The sequence below is a fragment of the Ranitomeya variabilis genome, chromosome 6 (genome assembly GCF_051348905.1).
Source record: "Ranitomeya variabilis isolate aRanVar5 chromosome 6, aRanVar5.hap1, whole genome shotgun sequence".
Classification (NCBI taxonomy): Eukaryota; Metazoa; Chordata; class Amphibia; order Anura; family Dendrobatidae; genus Ranitomeya; species Ranitomeya variabilis.
The window spans coordinates 453250794-453268900 of record NC_135237.1 but is presented as its reverse complement, the minus strand read 5'-3'; the positions used below and the strand labels follow the sequence as shown (position 1 = coordinate 453268900).

At 48.3% G+C, this 18107-nt stretch overlaps 1 protein-coding gene across 2 annotated transcripts in view; it reads right to left on the bottom strand.

The window, feature by feature from the left end:
- Positions 1-18107, bottom strand: part of RGS20 (regulator of G protein signaling 20) — a 215289-nt gene that overhangs the window by 85257 nt on the left and 111925 nt on the right. The window contains exon 1 of one of the 2 annotated variants that reach the window (XM_077267728.1): positions 6588-6997. The exons of the other annotated variant lie outside the window; for it this stretch is intronic. Coding sequence (XP_077123843.1) covers positions 6588-6692 — 105 coding nt within the window. The 5' untranslated portion in view covers positions 6693-6997. Of the gene's footprint in view, positions 1-6587; positions 6998-18107 lie in introns of those variants that run through there. 2 annotated transcript variants of the gene reach the window in all.

Here is an 18107-nt window from a genome sequence, read left to right as displayed (position 1 = left end):
TCCGCGCCAACTAATGGACAACTATGCAGATTACAGAAATAAGGCTAAAAGCACAGCAATGTACCTAGACTATGTTGGCAGCATGAAAGATACAGTTGTGGCCAAAAGTATTGACACCCCTGTCAATTCTGTCAGATAATACTCTTCCTGAAAATGATTGCAAACACAAATTCTTTGGTATTATTATCTTCATTTAATTTGTCTTAAATGAAAAAACACAAAAAGAATTGTCCTAAAGCCAAATTGGATATAATTCCACACCAAACATAAAAAAGGGGGAGGACAAAAGTATTGGCACTGTTCGAAAAATCATGTGATTCTTCTCTAATTTGTGTAATTAACAGCACCTGTAACTTACCTGTGGCACCTAACAGGTGTTGGCAATAACTAAATCACACTTGCAGCCAGTTGACATGGATTAAAGTTGACTCAACCTCTGTCCTGTGTCCTTGTGTGTACCACATTGAGCATGGAGAAAAGAAAGAAGACCAAAGAACTGTCTGAGGACTTGAGAAACCAAATTGTGAGAAATCATGAGCAATCTCAAGGCTACAAGTCCATCTCCAAAGACCTGAATATTCCTGTGTCTACCATGCGCAGTGTCATCAAGAAGCTTAAAGCCCATGGCACTGTGGCTAACCTCCCTAGATGTGGACGGAAAAGAAAAATTGACAAGAGATTTCAACGCAAGATTGTGCGGATGTTGGATAAAGAACCTCGACTAACATCCAAACAAGTTCAAGCTGCCCTGCAGTCCGAGGGTACAACAGTGTCAACCCGTACTATCCGTCGGCATCTGAATGAAAAGGGACTGAATGGTAGGAGACCCAGGAAGACCCCACTTCTTACCCCGAGACATAAAAAAGCCAGGCTGGAGTTTGCCAAAACTTACCTGAAAAAGCCTAAAACGTTTTGGAAGAATGTTCTCTGGTCAGATGAGACAAAAGTAGAGTTTTTTGGGCAAAGGCATCAACATAGAGTTTACAGGAGAAAAAAAGAGGCATTCAAAGAAAAGAACACGGTCCCTACAGTCAAACATGGCGGAGGTTCCCTGATATTTTGGGGTTGCTTTGTTGTCTCTGGCACTGGACTGCTTGACCGTGTGCGTGGCATTATGAAGTCTGAAGACTACCAACAAATTTTGCAGCATAATGTAGGGCCCAGTGTGAGAAAGCTGGGTCTCCCTCAGAGGTCATGGGTCTTCCAGCAGGACAATGACCCAAAACACACTTCAAAAAGCACTAGAAAATGGTTTGAGAGAAAGCTCTGGAGACTTCTAAGGTGGCCAGCAATGAGTCCAGACCTGAATCCCATAGAACACCTGTGGAGAGATCTAAAAATGGCAGTTTGGAGAAGGCACCCTTCAAATATCAGGGACCTGGAACAGTTTGCCAAAGAAGAATGGTCTAAAATTCCAGCAGAGCATTGTAAGAAACTCATTGATGGTTACCGGAAGCGGTTGGTCGCAGTTATTTTGGCTAAAGGTTGTGCAACCAAGTATTAGGCTGAGGGTGCCAATACTTTTGTCTGGCCCATTTTTGGAGTTTTGTGTGAAATGATCAATATTTTGCTTTTTGCTTCATTCTCTTTTGTGTTTTTTCATTTAAGACAAATTAAATGAAGATAATAATACCAAAGAATTTGTGTTTGCAATCATTTTCAGGAAGAAACTGAGTATTATCTGACAGAATTGCAGGGGTGTCAATACTTTTGGCCAGAACTGTATGCCATCATTTTATTATTAGTTGGGTCAATTGTGGGACTCCTAACGGTGAGAATAAGGGGCCTAGCAGGCTGATTTAGGGCACGGTTCACATTTCATGTTTTAGTCCCACATAGTGGAGCTCCCCGCCACCTCCCTGTACAGGGAACACCAGCCAGCTCCATTACCCTGAAATGTATGGATACAGTTCCCTGCACGGATATGCGGGGCAGTGTGCAGGGAAAAAAAACATTGAAGGGGACACAGCAATACCCCAACAGTTTGCCTCCTTCATTCTCAGCAACAGTGTCCCGTTATTAAAGTAATTAAATATCCTAGCGATGCACCATTACTTTGCAACAAGGAAATACACCTTTAAGAATAATGTTCCACGAAGAAAACTCTTCTTACTATTTCAAATAACCACGCATGCTCCTTTACTGATGAATATTCAAAAAGCGAATATTAGGACGCTGGTCAAATCCAGGCCACGTCTTCCCATTTATGACCAATGTAAAGGGGCTGTCTAGTCTCCCTGTGCTCAATATTACATTGCTTAGGAACCAACATAAAAACATGGTTTGTTGTTCTTTATTATCATTTATTGACCTATGGGTGACATAAGCAGCTAAATGGCGTTAGTGTTAGTCTTAGGCCTTTACGTTCCACTCCCCCCAGCATATGTGCCAAATGTAAAGGGAAAACGTGGTGTGAACGGAGGTCTATGATTTTGAATCTAAATTCCATTCATTCAAAAGGGACAATGCAGCAATGCGTGATACATGCATGATGCAGGGGTCATACAATGATACAGATAAATTACATATATACTCTCATCAATTAACTGGAGGCCATTTCCAATATTACACTGAAGTTCCGGCCCCGACAGATGAATGATGGTTGGTTGTTCTTATGTAAGATGTACTCTTAAGAACAATTCATTTCCTCTAGGTTACATTAACCATTACATGGGACTGACTCTTGGCAAGATCTGCAGGTTCCCTGTGCTATAGCGCAATGCTGCGCAGCCTGATATCGCAACGTACAGGGAGAGTTCGGCTCCTTTCCCATGTGACGAGACACCATCTCACTACAAACCATTAGATGCCCCCATCACATATTTATGGCTCAAGTCCACATTGAATGTCCACCTACACTGTGGAGACCATATATTTGGGCAGGTTCTTATTAAAAGTAAGACGAGAACAACTTAGAATGAGCCCTGTTTCTCCAGGGGCTCCAACACCCAATGCGCATATGTTCTTGGCAGCACAATTAAATGCCCCAGAAGTGCGTACAACCATAATAAAGCACCAAAAACGACCACAAAACGCGAGAGCGGCTCTGGGCCCCATAGTCAGCCGGTGTTGCCACGTAGCCCCCATATCTCTCTAAAAGTAAAAACACACAATGGGCCTTTTCACTTTCTCATTGCCGTTTCAAAATGTCATCTTGTAAATCTTATGTTTCACCATAAATACCCAACGTCGCAATGACGATTGTGAAGGTGAGCTTCAAGGGGTTTTCCACTTTTAGAAAAGTAGACCCCAAATGATCCCTGTAAGGCTACGTTCACATTTGCGTTGTTGGGCGCAGCGTCGTTGACAGATACCGACGCATGCGTATCTTTAACATGGGGGGCGCATGGACATGCGCCGATATGCATTGTAATGCGTTTTACGACGCATGCGTCATATTGACGCAGAAGACAGGACACAGAGGACGCTACTTGTAGCGTTTTCCCTGCGCCGAAGCTCCTGATCTTTACTATCTTATGACAACGCATGCGTCGCAAAACGCTGCGTTGTGTACATGCGTTGTTGGTTGCGTCGCCGACGCTGCGCCCAACAACGCAAATGTGAACGTAGCCTAACACAAAATAAAGCCAGTCAGAACTCCCCCTCCCCACCTCTGCATTTTGGCTGCAGTGGTGACATCACGTTGATAGCTCACATCACCGCTGCAGCCAATAACTGAGCTTAGCAGTTCATGCCATCCACATGAGCTCAGCGACTGGCTGCAGCGGTGATGTGAGCTATCAACACGATGTCAACCAAAACACTGAGCGGCGTGGAGCCAGTGAAGGTTCCATAGATATTGAGTCATCTGTTTTTGTTATTAATCATTTAAGATCCACTCCCCTAAAAGTGTAAAATCCCTTTAATGTTGGTCCATGATTTTTTTTAAGACCACATGTACCGAAGATGAAAACCGGGCGTCTGCATCAAGTAGCTCGGAAGCTTCTGGTCAGGTGCAAGACTGTCCAAGCTTGACGCAGTTACATTTCGGCATTTTTATGGTTCCCGTACGCCTCATACACACGATGGTCTGACTCAGTATCTTACATACATGTATATGAGACAAGTATAAAACCCGATGTTCACTTGTGTTAGGAATTTATACAAAGTTTGCTGAAATGACCCTGATAATTTACACACCAGTGACATATGTATTTCAGCACATTTATCGTTACCTCCAAGAACATATCGAAGGATCACCCAACAGGAATATCACACCTTACATGGAGGGAATGGAGGATGGTCTAGATATCACATTTATGGGGGCCGCCACCAGACTTACCAACAAGCCGTCTCTATAAAGACTTTTATGTTTCAGGGTTCCACGGAAAAGTGTCTGACAACAATGGCGCCTGCAACATCAGGTTCATCAGTAGTATGCCAAATATTACCAAGCATGGAAAGAGCTGAGGAGCACGCTGTAGGCCTGACACCTGCACAGCCATCTCCGGAACCACTGCTGCATCTGTGATACATGCCGCCAGGGTAGAGCTGAGATATTTCTCCATTCAGTCAAATCTGCACTGAGTGTGGCCAAAAATATCCCCAGAACAGAGCAGCGTGCTGGGCTCTCATCCAGAGTACGGCCCGACGGAACCCACTATTGTCAATGGGGTCCAATCAGCGGGCATGTTTGGTCCTTGTCATGAGACGGAGCGGGCACCGCCAAAAGTTTTGTAGTTCTGCTCCAGTGACGGAAGAGCGCAAATGAATAAAGCAGATGGGAATGATCCGAACGTTTGGTGTCTGTAATTATTTACATAAAGAAAACATTAAACCAACCAAAATATTATCTTAGTAGAAGTATGAAGAGATAATTATATAGGAGGACAGATGATAGATAAGATAGATAGATAGATAGATAGCTAGCTAGCTAGCTAGATAGATAGATAGATAGATAGATAGATAGATAGATAGATAGATAGATAGATAGATAGATAGATAGATAGATAATTAAAGAAAATTTGGCAGCACTACCAAAAAAAAACCGGGAGCAATACAACCTGTAAAGGTGATATCCAAACCTCCAAAATAGAAAATCAGAAAAAAAAACAGGCAGCACTCCAAAAAATTAGAGTGAAAAAACCATGGCTTTACTGATCCATTAGCTGCTAATGGATCAGTAAAGCCACGGTTTTTCACTTTAATTTTTGGAGTGCTGCCTGTTTTTTTCTGATTTTCTAGATAGATAGATAGATGATGGATAGATAATAGATGGATGGATGGATATGAGATAGAAAGATAGATATGTAATAGACAGATAGATAGATAGCTGATAGATAGATAGAATGACAGATTCCGCACCATTACATACAGACATTAACGTCCTTTTGCTATCGGATTCATTGAAATGAAAGGCGGATTATACAGCAGGAAAAGCCCCTACAATGATGGTGGGTCCGGCGGGGGCTGTTCTCTCATAATAACGGCATTTTATAACACCCAACCTGCAGCTCCATCGTACAGAGGATGAGCTGAAGCGAGATAACACCAAGACCCACATCTATAATGGACGCACAGGCAACTCGTACAATAATCACCAATGTTCACAAGTCTATGTAGGAAATAAATCACTGCAGACTGTAACTGAGGTGAACCACACTGCAAGTCCCAGCATGCTCTGTCAGTGTGTGTCATCTCACAACAGACTGAGCACAGGGCTTATGGATGAGTGTTGGGGTTTTCCGACTAACATGACATACATTGTGTTTTCCATATCTGATCTTAGAGGAAAGAGATGAATGACGAATTCAGCTCAGCTACATCTGCATCTCGGCTGTAGTGAGATGAAGCCGCACTCCGGTATTGGGAGGATGGAGCCTGCTGGATGCCGGCACACACACCCGAGGAGCAGGGGCAGCCTGTGAGCGGGAACCTCTGCCCTTCTACCAATTCTGCCATGACACCAGCAACATGTCAATACTGGACTGGATCCCAGCACATGTCCAGCAATACGGCTCTGCACCCCTTAAAGTAAGAACACATTCCCCAACTGCTGCACGGCATTCCCTCATCACACATGCCCCATCATATATGTCCCATCACACATGTCCTATCATATATATGCCATCACACATGTCCTATCATATATATCTCTCATCACACATGTCCCATTACACATGTCCCATCACACATGTCCCATCATATATGTCCCATCACACATGTCCTATCATATATATCTCTCATCACACATGTCCCATCACACATGTCCCATCACACATTCCCCCATCACACGTCCTATCATACATATCCCATTACGCATATCCCATCACACATACCCCATCATATATATCCCATCACACATTCCCACATGCCCAATCATATATGTCCCATCAGACATGCTCCCATCACACATGCCCCCCATTACACAAGCCCTCATCATCACACAAGCCCCCCATCACACAAGCCCTCATCATCACACAAGTCCTCATCATCACACATGCCCTGGGCACTTGCATCATGTAAGAGGCAGGAGATGCAAAGATGGAGCTGGTAGGAGCTCTGCCTCTATGCAGTGCAGTATATGGGAGCAGCAGACAGATCAGGAGGATGATGATGATCGGCACGACATGCCGGGGAATACTCACAATGTCACCATCAATGCTGGGAGACAGCTGCAAGTCTTTGCCCTGCTCACATCCGTTGAAGCTGGGCTCATCACCCAGGGCTGGCTGCTCATCACCCATGCGCATGCGTCTCCTGCTACCAGAGTGCTGATGGGGAGGATTAGTGGAAATATTATTATTAGGGTTATTCCTATTAATTCCAATGCAAATCAGGAGAAATGTCAGAAACAGAAAAATACAAGATAAAATGTCCGGTGGGCGAGTGGTCGGACTGGTGCAGCAGCTGGAAGGCGCCCAGCTCAGGGATGGCAGAGATTTATATCCTGGAGTAAAGGAGAAGTGAAGCGTGAATGCCAGGGAGGGAGATGAAGAGGCTGCCGCTCTGTGAGGACTGCCTGCCTTCCCCTGGAGTCCCCAGACATTACAGCCAGCACAGCACTGAGTGCACCAGGAAGGTGTCTGTACACAGCAGTGTGTGCACCAGGAAGGTGTCTGTACACAGCAGTGTGTGCACCAGGAAGATGTCTGTACACAGCAGTGTGTGCACCAGGAAGGGGTCTGTACACAGCAGTGTGTGCACCAGGAAGATGTCTGTACACAGCAGTGTGTGCACCAGGAAGATGTCTGTACACAGCAGTGTGTGCACCAGGAAGATGTCTGTACACCAGGAAGGTGTCTGTACACAGCAGTGTGTGCACCAGGAAGATGTCTGTACACAGCAGTGTGTGCACCAGGAAGATGTCTGTACACCAGGAAGGTGTCTGTACACAGCAGTGTGTGCACCAGGAAGGTGTCTGTACACAGCAGTGTGCACCAGGAAGATGTCTGTACACAGCAGTGTGTGCTCCAGGAAGGTGTCTGTACACAGCACTGTGCACCACGAAGGTGTCTGTACACAGCACTGTGCATCGGGAAGGTGTCTGTACACAGCGGTGTGTACAACAGGAAGGGGTCTGTACACAGCAGTGTGTGCACCAGGAAGGTGTCTGTACACAGCAGTGTGTGCACCAGGAAGGTGTCTGTACACAGCAGTGTGTGCACCAGGAAGGTGTCTGTACACAGCAGTGTGTGCACCAGGAAGGTGTCTGTACACAGCAGTGTGTGCACCAGGAAGATGTCTGTACACAGCAGTGTGTGCTCCAGGAAGGTGTCTGTACACAGCAGTGTGTGCACCAGGAAGGTGTCTGTACACAGCAGTGTGTGCACCAGGAAGATGTCTGTACACAGCAGTGTGTGCACCAGGAAGATGTCTGTACACAGCAGTGTGTGCACCAGGAAGGTGTCTGTACACAGCAGTGTGTGCACCAGGAAGGTGTCTGTACACAGCAGTGTGTGCACCAGGAAGATGTCTGTACACAGCAGTGTGTGCACCAGGAAGATGTCTGTACACAGCAGTGTGTGCACCAGGAAGATGTCTGTACACCAGGAAGGTGTCTGTACACAGCAGTGTGTGCTCCAGGAAGGTGTCTGTACACAGCAGTGTGTGCACCAGGAAGGTGTCTGTACACAGCAGTGTGTGCACCAGGAAGATGTCTGTACACAGCAGTGTGTGCACCAGGAAGGTGTCTGTACACAGCAGTGTGTGCACCAGGAAGGTGTCTGTACACAGCAGTGTGTGCACCAGGAAGATGTCTGTACACAGCAGTGTGTGCACCAGGAAGATGTCTGTACACAGCAGTGTGTGCACCAGGAAGATGTCTGTACACAGCAGTGTGTGCACCAGGAAGGTGTCTGTACACAGCAGTGTGTGCACCAGGAAGATGTCTGTACACCAGGAAGGTGTCTGTACACAGCAGTGTGTGCACCAGGAAGATGTCTGTACACAGCAGTGTGTGCACCAGGAAGATGTCTGTACACCAGGAAGGTGTCTGTACACAGCAGTGTGTGCACCAGGAAGGTGTCTGTACACAGCAGTGTGCACCAGGAAGATGTCTGTACACAGCAGTGTGTGCTCCAGGAAGGTGTCTGTACACAGCACTGTGCACCACGAAGGTGTCTGTACACAGCACTGTGCATCGGGAAGGTGTCTGTACACAGCGGTGTGTACAACAGGAAGGGGTCTGTACACAGCAGTGTGTGCACCAGGAAGGTGTCTGTACACAGCAGTGTGTGCACCAGGAAGGTGTCTGTACACAGCAGTGTGTGCACCAGGAAGGTGTCTGTACACAGCAGTGTGTGCACCAGGAAGGTGTCTGTACACAGCAGTGTGTGCACCAGGAAGATGTCTGTACACAGCAGTGTGTGCTCCAGGAAGGTGTCTGTACACAGCAGTGTGTGCACCAGGAAGGTGTCTGTACACAGCAGTGTGTGCACCAGGAAGATGTCTGTACACAGCAGTGTGTGCACCAGGAAGATGTCTGTACACAGCAGTGTGTGCACCAGGAAGGTGTCTGTACACAGCAGTGTGTGCACCAGGAAGGTGTCTGTACACAGCAGTGTGTGCACCAGGAAGATGTCTGTACACAGCAGTGTGTGCACCAGGAAGATGTCTGTACACAGCAGTGTGTGCACCAGGAAGATGTCTGTACACCAGGAAGGTGTCTGTACACAGCAGTGTGTGCTCCAGGAAGGTGTCTGTACACAGCAGTGTGTGCACCAGGAAGGTGTCTGTACACAGCAGTGTGTGCACCAGGAAGATGTCTGTACACAGCAGTGTGTGCACCAGGAAGGTGTCTGTACACAGCAGTGTGTGCACCAGGAAGGTGTCTGTACACAGCAGTGTGTGCACCAGGAAGATGTCTGTACACAGCAGTGTGTGCACCAGGAAGATGTCTGTACACAGCAGTGTGTGCACCAGGAAGATGTCTGTACACAGCAGTGTGTGCACCAGGAAGATGTCTGTACACAGCAGTGTGTGCACCAGGAAGATGTCTGTACACAGCAGTGTGTGCACCAGGAAGATGTCTGTACACCAGGAAAGTGTCTGTACACAGCAGTGTGTGCACCAGGAAGATGTCTGTACACAGCAGTGTGTGCACCAGGAAGATGTCTGTACACCAGGAAGATGTCTGTACACAGCAGTGTGTGCTCCAGGAAGGTGTCTGTACACAGCACTGTGCACCACGAAGGTGTCTGTACACAGCACTGTGCATCGGGAAGGTGTCTGTACACAGCGGTGTGTACAACAGGAAGGGGTCTGTACACAGCAGTGTGTGCACCAGGAAGGTGTCTGTACACAGCAGTGTGTGCACCAGGAAGGTGTCTGTACACAGCAGTGTGTGCACCAGGAAGGTGTCTGTACACAGCAGTGTGTGCACCAGGAAGATGTCTGTACATAGCAGTGTGTGCTCCAGGAAGATGTCTGTACACAGCAGTGTGTGCTCCAGGAAGGTGTCTGTACACAGCAGTGTGTGCACCAGGAAGGTGTCTGTACACAGCAGTGTGTGCACCAGGAAGATGTCTGTACACAGCAGTGTGTGCACCAGGAAGATGTCTGTACACAGCAGTGTGTGCACCAGGAAGGTGTCTGTACACAGCAGTGTGTGCACCAGGAAGGTGTCTGTACACAGCAGTGTGTGCACCAGGAAGATGTCTGTACACAGCAGTGTGTGCATCAGGAAGATGTCTGTACACAGCAGTGTGTGCACCAGGAAGATGTCTGTACACAGCAGTGTGTGCACCAGGAAGATGTCTGTACACAGCAGTGTGTGCACCAGGAAGATGTCTGTACACCAGGAAGGTGTCTGTACACAGCAGTGTGTGCTCCAGGAAGGTGTCTGTACACAGCAGTGTGTGCACCAGGAAGATGTCTGTACACAGCAGTGTGTGCACCAGGAAGGTGTCTGTACACAGCAGTGTGTGCACCAGGAAGGTGTCTGTACACAGCAGTGTGTGCACCAGGAAGATGTCTGTACACAGCAGTGTGTGCACCAGGAAGATGTCTGTACACAGCAGTGTGTGCACCAGGAAGATGTCTGTACACAGCAGTGTGTGCACCAGGAAGATGTCTGTACACAGCAGTGTGTGCACCAGGAAGATGTCTGTACACCAGGAAGGTGTCTGTACACAGCAGTGTGTGCACCAGGAAGATGTCTGTACACAGCAGTGTGTGCACCAGGAAGATGTCTGTACACCAGGAAGATGTCTGTACACAGCAGTGTGTGCACCAGGAAGATGTCTGTACACAGCAGTGTGTGCACCAGGAAGATGTCTGTACACCAGGAAGGTGTCTGTACACAGCAGTGTGTGCACCAGGAAGATGTCTGTACACAGCAGTGTGTGCACCAGGAAGATGTCTGTACACCAGGATGGTGTCTGTACACAGCAGTGTGTGCACCAGGAAGATGTCTGTACACAGGGGTGTGCACCAGGAAGATTTCTGTACACAGCAATGTGTGCACCAGGAAGATGTCTGTACACAGCAGTGTGTGCACCAGGAAGGTGTCTGTACACAGCAGTGTGTGCACCAGGAAGATGTCTGTACACAGCAGTGTGTGCACCAGGAAGATGTCTGTACACAGCAGTGTGTGCACCAGGAAGATGTCTGTACACCAGGAAGGTGTCTGTACACAGCAGTGTGTGCACCAGGAAGATGTCTGTACACAGCAGTGTGTGCACCAGGAAGATGTCTGTACACCAGGAAGGTGTCTGTACACAGCAGTGTGTGCACCAGGAAGATGTCTGTACACAGCAGTGTGTGCACCAGGAAGGTGTCTGTACACAGCAGTGTGTGCACCAGGAAGGTGTCTGTACACAGCAGTGTGTGCACCAGGAAGATGTCTGTACACCAGGAAGGTGTCTGTACACAGCAGTGTGTGCCCCAGGAAGGTGTCAGTACACAGCAGTGTGTGCCCCAGGAAGGTGTCTGTACACAGCACTGTGTGCACCAGGAAGGTGTCTGTACAAAGCAGAGTGTGCTCCAGGAAGATGTCTGTACACAGTACACAGCACTGTGCATCGGGAAGGTGTCTGTACACAGCGGTGTGTACAACAGGAAGGTGTCTGGACACAGCACTGTGCACCAGGAAGGTGTCTGTACACAGCAGTGTGTGCGCCAGGAAGATGTCTGTACACAGCAGTGTGTGCACCAGGAAGATGTCTGTACACAGGGGTGTGCATCAGGAAGGTGTCTGTACACAGCAGTGTGTGCACCAGGAAGATGTCTGTACACAGGGGTGTGCATCAGGAAGGTGTCTGTACACAGCACTGTGCACCGGGAAGGTGTCTGTACAAAGCGGTGTGTACAACAGGAAGGTGTCTGCACACAGCACTGCACCAGGAAGGTGTCTGTACACAGCACTGTGCACCAGGAAGGTGTCTGTACACAGCAGTGTGTGCACCAGGAAGATGTCTGTACACAGCAGTGTGTGCACCAGGAAGGTGTCTGTACACTGCAGTGTGTGCACCAGGAGGGTGTCTATACACAGCAGTGTGTGCACTAGGAAGGTGTCTGTACACAGCAGTGTGTGCACCAGGAATATGTCTGTACACAGCAGTGTGTGCGCCAGGAAGATGTCTGTACACAGGGGTGTGCACCAGGAAGGTGTCTGTTCACAGGAGTGTGCACCAGGAAGGTGTCTGTACACTGTGGTGTGTGCACCAGGAAGGTGTCTGTACACAGCACTGTGCACCAGGAAGGTGTCTGTACACAGCGGGGTGTGCACCAGGAAGGTGTCTGTACACAGCAGTGTGTGCACCAGGAAGGTGTCTGTACACAGCACTGTGCACTAGGAAGGTGTCTGTACACAGCAGTGTGTGCGCCTGGAAGATGTCTGTACACAGGGGTGTGCACCAGGAAGGTGTCTGTACACAGCACTGTGCACCAGGAAGGTGTCTACACAGCAGTGTGTGCACCAGGAAGATGTCTGTACACAGCAGTGTGTGCGCCAGGAAGATGTCTGTACACAGCAGTGTGTGCGCCAGGAAGATGTCTGTACACAGGGGTGTGCATCAGGAAGGTGTCTGTACACTGCGGTGTGTGCACCAGGAAGGTGTCTGTACACAGCACTGTGCACCAGGAAGGTGTCTGTACACAGCGGTGTGCACCAGGAAGTTGTCTGTACACAGCAATGTGTGCGCCAGGAAGATGTCTGTACACAGGGGTGTGCACCAGGAAGATTTCTGTACACAGCAATGTGTGCACCAGGAAGGTGTCTGTACACTGCAGTGTGTGCACCAGGAAGGTGTCTATACACAGCAGTGTGTGCACTAGGAAGGTGTCTGTACACAGCAGTGTGTGCACCAGGAATATGTCTGTACACAGCAGTGTGTGCGCCAGGAAGATGTCTGTACACAGGGGTGTGCACCAGGAAGGTGTCTGTACACAGGAGTGTGCACCAGGAAGGTGTCTGTACACTACGGTGTGTGCACCAGGAAGGTGTCTCTACACAGCAGTGTGTGCACCAGGAAGGTGTCTGTGCACAGCAGTGTGTGCACCAGGAAGGTGTCTATACACAGCACTGTGTGCACCAGGAAGGTGTCTGTACACAGCACTGTGCACCAGGAAGGTGTCTGTACACAGCACTGTGTGCACCAGGAAGGTGTCTGTACACAGCAGTGTGTGCACCAGGAAGGTGTCTGTACACAGCACTGTGCACCAGGAAGGTGTCTGTACAAAGCACTGTGCATCGGGAAGGTGTCTGTACAAAGCGGTGTGTACAACAGGAAGGTGTCTGCACACAGCACTGTGCACCAGGAAGGTGTCTGTACACAGCACTGTGCACCAGGAAGGTGTCTGTACACAGCAGTTTGTGCACCAGGAAGATGTCTGTACACAGCAGTGTGTGCGCCAGGAAGATGTCTGTACACAGCAGTGTGTGCACCAGGAAGATGTCTGTACACAGGGGTGTGCATCAGGAAGGTGTCTGTAAACTGCGGTGTGTGCATCAGGAAGGTGTCTGTACCCAGCACTGTGCACCAGGAAGGTGTCTGTACACAGCGGTGTGCACCAGGAAGATGTCTGTACACAGCAGTGTGTGCGCCAGGAAGATGTCTGTACACAGGGATGTGCACCAGGAAGGTTTCTGTACACTGCGGTGTGTGCACCAAGAAGGTGTCTGTACATTGTGGTATGTGCACCAGGAAGGTGTCTGTACACAGCACTGTGCACCAGGAAGGTGTCTGTACACAGCGGTGTGCACCAGGAAGGTGTCTGTACACAGCGGTGTGTGCACCAGGAAGGTGTCTGTACACAGCACTGTGCACCAGGAAGGTGTCTGTACACAGCGGTGTGCACCAGGAAGGTGTCTGTACACAGCGGTGTGTGCACCAGGAAGGTGTCTATACACAGCAGTGTGTGCACCAGGAAGGTGTCTGTACACAGCAGTGTGTGCACCAGGAAGATGTCTGTCCACAGCAGTGTGTGCGCTAGGAGGATGTCTGTACACGTGTGTGCGCTAGGAGGATGTCTGTACACGGGTGTGCACCAGGAAGGTGTCTGTACACAGGGGTGTGCACCAGGAAGGTGTCTGTACACTGCGTTGTGTGCACCAGGAAGGTGTCTGTACACAGCACTGTGCACCAGGAAGGTGTCTGTACACAGGTACACAGCGGTGTGTGCATCAGGAAGGTGTCTGTACACAGCAGTGTGTGCACCAGGAAGGTGTCTATACACAGCAGTGTGTGCACCAGGAAGATGTACACAGGGTGTGCACCAGGAAGGTGTCTGTACACAGCAGTGTGTGCACCAGGAAGGTGTCTGTACACTGCGGTGTGTGCACCAGGAATGTGTCTATACATAGCAGTATACACCAGGAAGGTGTCTGTACACAGCGGTGTGCACCAGGAAGGTGTCTGTACACAGCAGTGTGTGCACCAGGAAGGTGTCTGTACACAGCAGTGTGTGCACCAGGAAGGTGTCTGTACACTGCAGTGTGTGCACCAGGAAGGTGTCTGTACCCTGTGGTGTGTGCACCAGGAAGGTGTCTGTACACAGCGGCGTGTGCTCCATGAAGGTGTCTGTGCACAGCGGTGTGTGCACCAGGAAGGTGTGTGTGCACCAGGAAGGTGTCTGTACACAGCACTGTGTGCACCAGGAAGGTGTCTGTACACATCAGTCTGTGCACCAGGAAGGTGTCTGTACACAGCGGTGTGTGCTCCAGGAAGGTGTCAGTACACAGCGGTGTGTGTACAAGGAAGATGTCTGTACACAGCGGTGTGTGCACCAGGAAGGTGTCTGTACACAGCACTGTGCACCAGGAAGGTGTCAGTACACAGCACTGTGCACCAGGAAGGTGTCTGTATACAGCGGTGTGCACCAGGAATGTATCTGTACACAGCACCAGGAAGGTGTCTGTACACAGCATTGTGTGCACCAGGAAGGTGTCTGTACACAGCAGTGTGCACCAGCAAGGTGTCTGTACACAGCAGTGTTTGCACCAGGATGGTGTCTGTACACAGCAGTGTGTGCTCCAGGAAGGTGTCTGTACACAGCAGTGTGTGCACGAGGAAGGTGTCTGTACACAGCACTGTGCACCAGGAAGGTGTCTGTACACAGTTGTGTGCACCAGGAAGGTGTCTGTACACAGCAGTGTGTGCTCCAGGAAGGCGTCTGTACACAGCGGTGTGTGCACCAGGAAGGTGTCTGTACACAGTGGTGTGCACCAGGAAGGTGTCTGTACACAGCGGTGTGCACCTGGAAGGTGTCTGTACACAGCGGTGTGCACCAGGAAGATGTATGTACATAGCAGTGTGTGCACCAGGAAGATGTATGCACACAGCACTGTCTGTGCCAGGAAGATGTATGCAGACAGCAGTGTGTGCACCAGGAAGGTGTATGCATTGTACAAAGCAGTGTCTGCACCAGGAAGGTGAATGCACACACAACAGTGTGTGCACCAGGAAGATGTATGTACACAACAGTGTGTGCACCAGAAAGGGGTATGCACACAGCAGTGTGTGCACAGGAAGATGTATGCACACAGCAGTGTGTGCACCAGGAAGATGTATGTACACAACAGTGTGTGCACCAGGAAGGGGTATGCACACAGCAGTGTGTGCACCAGGAAGGTGTATGCATTGTACACAGCAGTGTGTGCACCAGGAAGGTGTCTGTACAAAGCAGTATGTGCACCAGGAAGGTGTCTGTACAAAGCAGTATGTGCACCAGGAAGGTGCTGTGTTTAACTTCGCACAGACCTGTCCTGCATAGAGCCTCCTGCTCTGCAGCTTGCAAACAAACCACTGAGATACCCAATACAAAACTGATTTGGTCAAATGATTTGCCCAAATCTAAACTCTCTTGTATTCTGCATTGTAAACACAGGTGTTGCTGTAATCAAAATGCACTCCAGCGGGTTCAGTATGTCTCTATGCGCATCCTGGGGGATACATACCGGCCCTCGTATATTATTCCCCTCACAATGTGTAAAAATCGGATGGCAGTCACACGGTTTGAGTACCGTGTGATATTTTTATCACACCGATTGTTTTTCTTTGTCGAGTCTCGTGTGAGATCGCAGATGAGCAGGGACTCGTAGATTAACATTGGTCAGAGTAGAATCTGATTTTTTTATCGGATTGAACTACCGTAGTCTGTTTTCCTCACAGATGAGTATGAGCCCTAATTAAGTAAGTTTTGTCATCTCAGTCGCTGCCTATGCACAGTGCAGCGACCACAGAAAAATCTGTTAGGCTGTGACAAAGATGATAAAGGCTAAGAATCTAATAGATGAAGACAGTATATTTGATGTCTTCTGCACCGTGCTATCCCACAGTTCCCTGCCCCTTCTTTAACTTGTAATTTTGTGAGATGAGAGACAGAGACCTGCTTGGAGAGCTGTACAAAATTCCTAAAAAAGTGTTCCCTCTAAAACAAAAAAAAATATTCAGGAATAATTTTTGCAAAAGATGTGCTTGTGTTGTAAAAATATTACATATTTAAATGAAGGGACTATGGTGACTGTTGGCATGGCCAAGGGCTCTGTGCACCTTTCCGCCACTCAGTTGCAATATTCCTCCCCTCATGATGATTTGCAGTGCAAGGGATTTTCTTGCATATGGCAATTTGCAAATAATTATGGTTGACCTTTGAACAGTTCCCATTTGTAAAACACACACTGATACTGTGGACTCGTGCTTGCCCCCTGCATATCAGTGCTGGGGCGCTGTCATCTCCCTCTCCTGTCTTGTCTACAGCAGCTACTTGCTACACACAGAATCAATGTGCTACCATTATACACAGGAGGGGAGGATGAGAGTGAGCATACGCTAACAGTGTGCACCTTCTCATCCCTCTCCTGTCAGCATTAGCCACAACTGCTTTGTAATCCATTGTGCAGCGAGCGTCCGCTATGCACAGGATAGGGAGATGAGAACTTTGCCACTGTACACACTGACACTGTAAGCAGGCACGCAGCCACTCCAGTGTCAGTATGTGCAGGGCTGGGGTGATGGATCAGACAGCACTATAAAGTGAGAGCTGTCAATCACCATGAGTTGAGGGACAGAGTATTTAAGGGGGCAGAAAAGTGCACTGAGCAAATGCCCATGCCAGGGGAGCATCGGAGCCCCCTCATTTACATATGCAATAAATCTGTTTTCCTCAAAAGCACATTTAATAATATGTACATGATATGTATGGTTTACATAGGGGCTAAGTCCCCTATATAAAAATCTAAATGGTTCAATTTCAGTTTTGGGGGTGTCAGATCCTCCTTACCAATTCTGACTTTATTGTTCAGATCCTGACGGTTTTTATACCTGACCCCTATATACAGATTAGATCCTCTCATGCAATTAGAATTTGGTTTTCTTGTACGTAAAAATAGCATATTCAAATATTTTCTTCCCATAAATTTGGATGTTAAACGGTGTATCTTTGGACAAAGCGATTTTGTCTAAAAACAGGCAAATCTGCATATGGGCAGCTATTATACAGTTGTGGCCAAAAGTATTGACACCCCTGCAATTCTGTCAGATAATACTCAGTTTCTTCCTGAAAATGATTGCAAACACAAATTCTTTGGTATTATTATCTTCATTTAATTTGTCTTAAATGAAAAAACACAAAAGAGAATGAAGCAAAAAGCAAAACATTGATCATTTCACACAAAACTCCAAAAATGGGCCAGACAAAAGTATTGGCACCCTCAGCCTAATACTTGGTTGCACAACCTTTAGCCAAAATAACTGCGACCAACCGCTTCCGGTAACCATCAATGAGTTTCTTACAATACTCTGCTGGAATTTTAGACCATTCTTCTTTGGCAAACTGCTCCAGGTCCCTGATATTTGAAGGGTGCCTTCTCCAAACTGCCATTTTTAGATGTCTCCACAGGTGTTCTATGGGATTCAGGTCTGGACTCATTGCTGGCCACCTTAGAAGTCTCCAGTGCTTTCTCTCAAACCATTTTCTAGTGCTTTTTGAAGTGTGTTTTGGGTCATTGTCCTGCTGGAAGACCCATGACCTCTGAGGGAGACCCAGCTTTCTCACACTGGGCCCTACATTATGCTGCAAAATTTGTTGGTAGTCTTCAGACTTCATAATGCCATTGCACACGGTCAAGAAGTCCAGTGCCAGAGGCAGCAAAGCAACCCCAAAACATCAGGGAACCTCCGCCATGTTTGACTGTAGGGACCGTGTTCTTTTCTTTGAATGCCTCG